This window comes from Corythoichthys intestinalis, chromosome 22 (assembly GCF_030265065.1).
Source record: "Corythoichthys intestinalis isolate RoL2023-P3 chromosome 22, ASM3026506v1, whole genome shotgun sequence".
Taxonomy (NCBI): domain Eukaryota; kingdom Metazoa; phylum Chordata; class Actinopteri; order Syngnathiformes; family Syngnathidae; genus Corythoichthys; species Corythoichthys intestinalis.
Genome location: NC_080416.1, coordinates 10,027,833 through 10,036,472, shown reverse-complemented (window position 1 = coordinate 10,036,472; position 8,640 = coordinate 10,027,833). Strand labels below are relative to the sequence as shown.

The 8,640-nt window shown below is 36.8% G+C and overlaps 1 protein-coding gene across 1 annotated transcript in view; it reads right to left on the bottom strand.

Moving 5' to 3' along the window:
- Positions 1–4,948: 4,948 nt before the first annotated feature.
- The window catches only part of cpne4b (copine IVb), a 63,675-nt gene continuing 59,983 nt past the window's right edge, over positions 4,949–8,640 (bottom strand). Inside the window, exon 18 of the mRNA XM_057827794.1 lies at positions 4,949–8,392. Coding sequence (XP_057683777.1) covers positions 8,261–8,392 — 132 coding nt within the window. The 3' untranslated portion in view covers positions 4,949–8,260. The remainder of the gene's footprint in view (positions 8,393–8,640) is intronic.

Below are 8,640 nucleotides of genomic sequence, written 5' to 3'. Positions count from 1 at the left end.
AATCTGTGCTTTCGAGCCATGTTGAGGGGAGCGCGCTATGTCAAATACTTCAGTTTTTACGGTGCTTTAAAGACGCAACATAATTGAACAGGCCGGCGTGATCATAGAACGGCAAGCTTGCGTCTGATTGGTATAATGGAGTCATGTGATTTATTGTTGCGACGTCTCATTGGTGAAACTGGTAGAGCTACTGTTGGCATCGCTGGAAAAAAGTAATATCAAATATATAGAATAATGAGAAAAAATGTAATGACTACTGTAGTGGAGTAAGGAAAAAGTATGACTTAGTAAAACTACTCTTAGAAGTACATTTTTCTCCAAAAGTTACTCAAGTAAATCTAACAAAGTAAATGTAACGCGTTACTACCCACTTCTTTGGTCAAAATAAAAAGGATTTTATAAATGTGTACACTACGTTATTGTGCTGGCATAAACAACAATGAAAAGTGTGCATATTGACAATAAATCTTCATTTGACACCCGGGTATCATAATTAAATCCCAGTTCTCCAGTAGAAAATATGACTTGAGGGGGCGTTCACATGCAATTTTCCACTCGACAAGTGGTATTTACCATATTTACGATATCACATAAAGGCAGCATAATTCAATTATTCTCATCAGTCTGATTCTATTTTTCAAGAGTACTGTACTGGTGTTTTTATGCTTCAATTTGTGTATTTCTCCATCATTAGGAATTCACTCATTAGTCCAACACTGTAAAGTACATGTTCTACCATCAGTGGGCATTCTTCTGCGCTCATATCTCAAGTGAAATGCTATTTAGGCCACAAACATCGTGACTGACACCATAACCTAATATTTTGTAGTCCAGTTTTAGAAGTCCAATAACCTAATTCCCAGTTTCTGATAGTATTTTTCTCATTTTCTTTACGCACACACTAAATTGCTTGTAAAATTAGATCATATGGATTCATACGTTAACATTTCAAGGTCATGTGAAGTGTTATTTTGTGGAGAAGTTGTCATTTAAGAAGAATGTGCTCAGTTTACTGAGAGTATTGACTGACCCAATTTCAGTTTAGAGCTTTTTTTTGTGGTCTACTTCACTAATAAAGACAGTGAAGACCGATGAGTTCATCCATTTTTAGGGTCACAGTGGAGGACATTAAAAATCAAGTTTTTCCCCATTTTTTAAAAAAGTTTTGCTTTATTTTTAGCCTGTTCCAACAAGACCAATATTATTGCTATTTATGTATCCAAACAAATTGCGTGCAGCTGTGCCTCGGTGGCGACTTGGGGCTGTGAGCGACAATGAGGTATGAGTTTCTGTCCTCGGTGGCCCATTGCAGGGTTGCATATTATGCAAATAGTCATTACAGTCAGTAGACACAACGCGCTTAGAGACTTGCGACAATCAAGACAAAACAAACGGACTGTTTTCTCCTCCTGTCCTTCACTGTTTATCACTTCTTGGCCACCACTGAAAGCAATGGATGTTAAATCTATTTGAACTCGGATAGCTAGTGTTGAATGATCGTGATGAAACGATTGCTGTCAAATTGGATAGGACATACAGTGGGGCAAATAAGTATTTAGTCAACCACTAATTGTGCAAGTTCTCCCACTTGAAAAGATTAGAGAGGCCTGTAATTGTCAACATGGGTAAACCTCAACCATGACAGACAGAATGTGGAAAAAAAAAACAGAAAATCACATTGTTTGATTTTTAAAGAATTTATTTGCAAATCATGGTGGAAAATAAGTATTTGGTCAATACCAAAAGTTCATCGCAATACTTTGTTATGTACCCTTTGTTGGCAATAACGGAGGCCAAACGTTTTCTGTAACTCTTCACAAGCTTTTCACACACTGTTGCTGGTATTTTGGCCCATCCTCCATGCAGATCTCCTCTAGAGCAGTCATGTTTTGGGGCTGTCGTTGGGCAACACGGACTTTCAACTCCCTCCACAGATTTTCTATGGGGTTGAGATCTGGAGACTGACTAGGCCACTCTAGGACCTTGAAATGCTTCTTACGAAGCCACTCCTTTGTTGCCCTGGCTGTGTGTTTGGGATCATTGTCATGCTGAAAGACCCAGCCACGTCCTACTTCAATGCCCTTGCTGATGGAAGGAGATTTTCACTCAAAATCTCTCGATACATGGCCCCATTCATTCTATCCTTTACACAGATCCATCGTCCTGGTCCCTTTGCAGAAAAACAGCCTCTTGGGTTCTAAAATACGCTCGTTAACTTAGTTATTTACCCAAGGCAAGCTGACAAAAGGCAGGGCATAAAGTGAGACAGAGTCAGAGAGTTGATGTTTTTCAACCTACAGGTTGGGAGAGCCAAGTTCCGCGACCAATGTCTCATCAAGGTCTCTCTCTGAACTCTCCCGCACTGCTAACTTTTATTGAGGGCTTGTTGCTGGGCAGAATACAGTTACAACACTGTTGTCCAACGTGGCAGTATTCTAGTCATTGATTGAACAGTCACACTCTTGATTGAATTAACAGTCACACTCTTGATTGATTAACAGTCACACTCTTGAGCAGGCAAGATATCTGTTTTGAACACACATTTGCACTCAAAGTACTGTAGCTTGGTGGAAAAGTACTGAGACGTTGTTTGATGAATCAGCATATGTGTGTGTATCTATTTATCAGCAGAATGTGAGAAATCGCTGGTAAGCATGTGGTTATGGGCTAAAACTGTATTCTTCATAATAGCTTGGGAGTGCGCGTATAAAAGCTGTGGGAGAGCAAACTGGCAAAATATATTTGGCATATAAAAACAAGGTTATCTTACACAGCCCCAAAGCATGATGTTCCCACCCCTATGCTTCACAGTGGGTATGGTGTTCTTCGGATGCAATTCAGTATTCTTTCTCCTCCAAACACGAGAACCTGTGTTTCTACCAAAAAGTTGTATTTTGGTTTCATCTGACCACAGCACATTCTCTCAGTCCTCTTCTGGATCATCCAAATGCTCTCTAGCGAACCGCAGACGGGCCTGGATGTGTACTGGCTTCAGCAGGGGGACACGTCTGGCAGTGCAGGATTTGAGTCCCTGGCGACGCAAATTTTTACTGATAATAGCCTTTGTTACTGTGGTCCCAGCTCTCTGTAGGTCATTCACTAGGTCCCGCCGTGTGGTTCTGGGATTTTTGCTCCCCGTTCTTGTTATCATTTTGACGCCACGGGGTGAGATCTCGCATGGAGCCCAAGATCGAGGGAGATTATCAGTGGCCTCGTACGTATGTCTTCCATTTTCTAATAATTGCTCCCACAGTTGATTTCTTTACACCAAGCATTTTACCTATTGCAGAGTCAGTCTTCCCAGCCTGTTGCAGGTCTACAATTTTGTCTCTGGTCTCCTTCGACAACTCTTTGGTCTTGGCCATAGTGGAGTTTGGAGTGTGACTGACTGAGATTGTGGACAGGTGTCTTTTATACCGATAATGAGTTAAAACAGGTGCCATTAATACAGGTAACGAGTGGAGCCTCGCTAGACCTCGTTAGAAGAAGTTAGACCTCATTTACAGCCAGAAATCTTGCTTGTTTGTAGGTGAACAAATACTTATTTTCCACTCCGATTTGGAAATAAATTCTTTAAAAATCAAACAATGTGATTTTCAGTTTTTTTCCACATTCTGTCTCTCATGGTTGAGGGTTACCCATGTTGAAAATTACAGGGCTCTCCAATCTTTTCAAGTAGGAGAACTTGCAAAATTGGTGGTTGACTAAATACCTATTTGCCCCACTGTATATTGTCGTCAGTGGCGATGAAATATGACTGTGGAGTTGTAAAAGACCATGGTACATGACACCGCTCCTGAAAAAAAGAATCAAAATCATGAGAATGTTTAAAAAAAAAAATAAGAAAAGTAAAATTTATTTGAAAAATAATTATTAAATAATAATAAAAAATATTAACAAATAATGAATAATTAAAAAAAAAATTTTTTTTTGGTAATATATGTAATATATATATTACATTTTTTAAAATAACATAATAACTAAAAAAGGCATTATGTATTAATCCATTTGTTCTTTTATTTTATATATTTTCTCAAAATTTATTTTAATTTTTTTTTAAAGGTTTCATTTTTTTAAAAATAATGTTGTAGTGCTGCACCAATTGATCGATTAACTCGAGTAATTTGATTAGAAAAAAAAGATCGAGTGTCCGTTTAATTAAAAGTGGTGTTGTAATGGTTTGTTTTGAAAGTGTTTGCATTTAGTTTATTGATTTGGGTGGATACACTGCCCTCTAGTGGCAACAGTGAATATGACGTAACTTATTTCACATGGCTGAATCCAGCTGCTCCCTGTTAAGACCAACATAAGTTTTTGTTTGAGCGAATGTTTTTATGTATTTTTTTATGTTTTCGTAATTTCGTTTATATTATTTTTTTTCCTTTTTGTGGGACTATGTGTTTGAAACATTATCTTAAGAGCATTATAAAAAAAAGGATTTAAGCTAGCGGACTTTTGCTATGTAAGTTAACTAAATGTTATTTTGTTGTGCTTCGATTCTCATTTATTTATTTTTTAATACAGTTTGAGGCTCAGCTCAGGTGTTTTAATTTTTTATGTTCCTTATCCGATTACCTGATTATCTGAACTAACTAGTTCATCTTTTCATCAACTACTAAAATAATCGATGGCTGCAGTTCTAGAATTTTCTATACAGTTTTTACTTTTTGATTTTATTAATCTGATTTTCCAATGCTTTTTATTTTAATGAATTTTCTGTATTTTTTCTATCCTCTTAATATTTTCAAATCTTTTTTTTATTTTAGATTTTTTTGTTGTATTTTTCAAATCTTCTATATTTTGTTTTCATCATTATTATAATATTTTTTTTTAATTAATTATTATATTAACTTATGTACCTCCCAATTCTTTTTGAAGTGCAGTATATTTGTTCAATGTAAATTTACTTTTGTATTCTAATAAGTCAAAAAGAACCTCCATCATCTCATATCATTGCCATGGCCAGCCCTCGCATTCAAAATGCATTAGACGTCTTACGCCATCAATCGCACAGAAAATGTCACAAAATGAGAAAAACGAAATGCCTTTATTATAATCCACATGCATTTTACAAGGAAAAACAGTTCACAAAATCGCGTCTACAACACACACCTTATCTATCCCTGCAAAACTCTTTACAATTTAGGAAGATTATTAAGAAATTATTACAATTATATCGTTATTTAACCCTCAAAATCGATTGTATCGTTAAAAAAAACAAAAAAAAAACAGCCCGTAATGTCACTGAAATGACAAATACTTTATCTGATAACCAGCAAGATTCACTAATTGAAGGAGAACGGGGTTGCTTGTTCCAATTTTTACTCGTGATTTTTACTCAAAAACTCATTTAGAATAAAAAAGAAAATAATGAAAACCAAGCCTAACTCGTGTTTTTCACTAAAAACTAACCAAAAAGCTAGCAAGCAACAGGCTAGCTAGCATTCATATCGCTTAGGACTCATCATTTTTAACAGTATCATTTAAACAGTTTAATAAATAGAAACCTACTGTGTTTTGATATTGAGTGACAGGCTACACAACTGGTGTCAAACTAGCAGCCCAGATTTGGCCCGCCACATCATTTTGTGAGGCCCGCGAAAGTAAATAATGCGCTGCTTACCTTCCCACTCAAAATGGATTGTATGTTTATGGCCACTGTATTGATATTTGTGCCTATTTGTTTGCTAATAGCACTTGCTACTTTCAATTTCATATCATTTTGTACCGGATAAGATTCAAAGCGTCTTTTTTGAGGGAAGGTCATGAGGTTAGTTAAGACAGCTACTTCGTGTTTTTCCACTGTTTCTCATGTCGGGGCACTAGTCTGCCGCCTGGTATAACGACAAATATAAACTGTATGATTTTAAAGGTCGGGGCAGATCTACCATAATTTTTGCACTATAAGGCGCACCTGACTATAAGCTGCACCCTTTAAATTTGGCAAGAAAACAGCATTTGTTCATAGATAAGCCACACTGGACTATAAGTCGCAGCTGTCCTCACTGTATTATGGGATATTTACACCAAAAGATAAAAACCGGTAACAGCTTATTTGACAGCGGCATAATACGACTGTCATAAGACGAAATGAAGCTTTGAACCAATTGGCTGCAAAGCTTCATTGCTTCAAGAAGCTTCATTTGGCCATCACTGCTCCCTTGAGGGGAAACAGTCAACCTCTAATGCTACCTGCTGTCAACACTGTTGTCGTCCAACATGCCTTCTAGCATGCATTGCAGCTCGACAGATGTAAAAAAACAATGAAAAATTCATGTTCTCTGCTAATTAGTTCTTCAGTTACTGCTCCAGTTGTTTCATTAATTGCTAATTATTGTATTTGGTAACACTTTGACAGTGGTGCTATAAGACTGCGTGTGTGTGACAGTGTCTTGTCATAATTATTACAGTCTAATGATTATTAACCTATTAACAGAACAACAAATAAGCCTCACTGGACTATAAGCCGCAGGATTCAAAATGAAAGAAAAGTAGCGTCTTATTGTCCGAAAATTACGATACTTGAGGACACATGTACAGTATAGTGCTCACTGGGACGTTTGTCCTAGCCGGCCAGCTTTTAATTATTCTTTCCTTAACAAATGTATTTATTAGGGCTGTCAAAATTATCGCGTTAGCGGGCGGTAATTAATTTTTTAATTAATCATGTTTAAATATTTGATGCAATTAACGCACATGCCCCGCTCAAACGGATTAAAATGACAGCACAGTGTAATGTCCACTTGTTACTTGTGTTTTTTGGAGTTTTGTCGCCCTCTGCTGGCGCTTGGGTGCGACTGATTTTATGGGTTTCAGCACCCATGAGCATTGTGTAATTATTGATATCAACAATGGCGGGCTACTAGTTTATTTTTTGATTGAAAATTTTACAAATTTTATTAAAACGAAAACATTAAGAGGGGTTTTAATTAGGGCTGTCAAAATTATCGAAAAATATGGCATATTTTATAGATGGTTTGAATTGCGATTAATTGCGATTATTACGATTAATTAATTTTTAAGCTGTAATTAACTCGATTAAAAATGTTAATTGTTTGACAGCCCTAGTTTTAATATAAAATTTCTATAACTTATACTAACATTTATCTTTTAAGAACTACAAGTCTTTCTATCCATGGATCGATTTAACAGAATGTTAATAATGTTAATGCCATCTTGTTGATTTATTGTTATAATAAACAAATACAGTCCTTATGTACCGTATGTTGAATGTATATATCCATCTTGTGCCTTATCTTTCCATTCCAACAATAATTTACAGAAAAATACGGCATATTTTATAGATGGTTTGAATTGCGATTAATTACGATTAATTAATTTTTAAGCTGTAATTAACTCGATTAAAAATTTTGTTTGACAGCCCTAGTTTTAATACAAAATTTCTATAACTTCTACTAACATTTATCTTTTAAGAACTACAAGTCTTTCTATCCATGGATCACTTTAACAGAATGTTAGTGTTAATGCGATCTTGTTTATTTATTGTTATAATAAACAAATACAGTACTTATGTACCGTATGTTGAATGTATATATCAGTCTTGTGTCTTATGAAAAATATGGCATATTTTAAAGATGGTTTGAATTGCGATTAATTGCGATTAATTCATTTTTAAGCTGTAATTAACTCGATTAACACTTTTAATCGTTTGACAGCCCCAGTATTTAGCATAGCCGTTCACTGCTTTCTTTTTGTTACTCAGTTGTATGTCGTCATCTCCTGTTCAATAAGAGAATAAAATAATCCGTAAAAAGAGAAAATTAACTTTTTCCTTCACCGTCAATGGCTCAGTGATGCATGATAACTCAATGCCAGCCTTCCTAGTCTCCAGTGGTACTCACAAAAACATGCTAACATGACATCGCTAATGTAGATATTTTTATTGGCACGATTCTAAACCCTAACCCTACCTAATCTTGCGAGTTACAGCAAGCGTCGCAATCAACCCGCGCGACAACCAACCCCGCTCTCCCTTACGCATGCATTGATGCTAAGCGCTATACAGGAAGCTAATAGAAATACAATGCTAGTTCTAAGGAGTACATTCATGACTTTTTTTTTTTTTTTTGGTAATGTATGCACTTCTTGCTAGTTATTTGAATAAGGTATGATGTCATTTCTTTGGGATGGCTGAGGTCTGCATGCTGGTTCTAGAAATATCATGCAATGTTCGAACTGGTTCACCTGCACAAACTATTTCTCTGAGCTAATGTCTCTGTATTTACATGAGCGCGTATAGTCAGGGACTGAAGGTTCTGCTGGTCTCATAGTCCGACATGCACTTGGGTTTGATGCCTTTAGCGTTATAGTAATCCACCACCTGGTTGGGGACTTCTGCCAGGACGCTTTTTGCCAAGGCGGCCGGGGACGCCTGCCAATAGAGAGACAGACAGAGAATACATCAAGACTTTCGCATCGTTAGCCACGCGTGACGCACCGTCTGGAAATTCAGAGCTGAGAAGTCATGCGCAGTGAGACTGACGTGATCAGACAAGCTTGTACAAGGGAAGCCCAAAACTTCGACAAGTGGTCCGGTGGGCTTTCGCTCGCAACTGTGGGGGTTTGAGAGCTCACTTTTCCTGGTGTTAATTCGACCGCTATTGTCGGGAATAGACATCC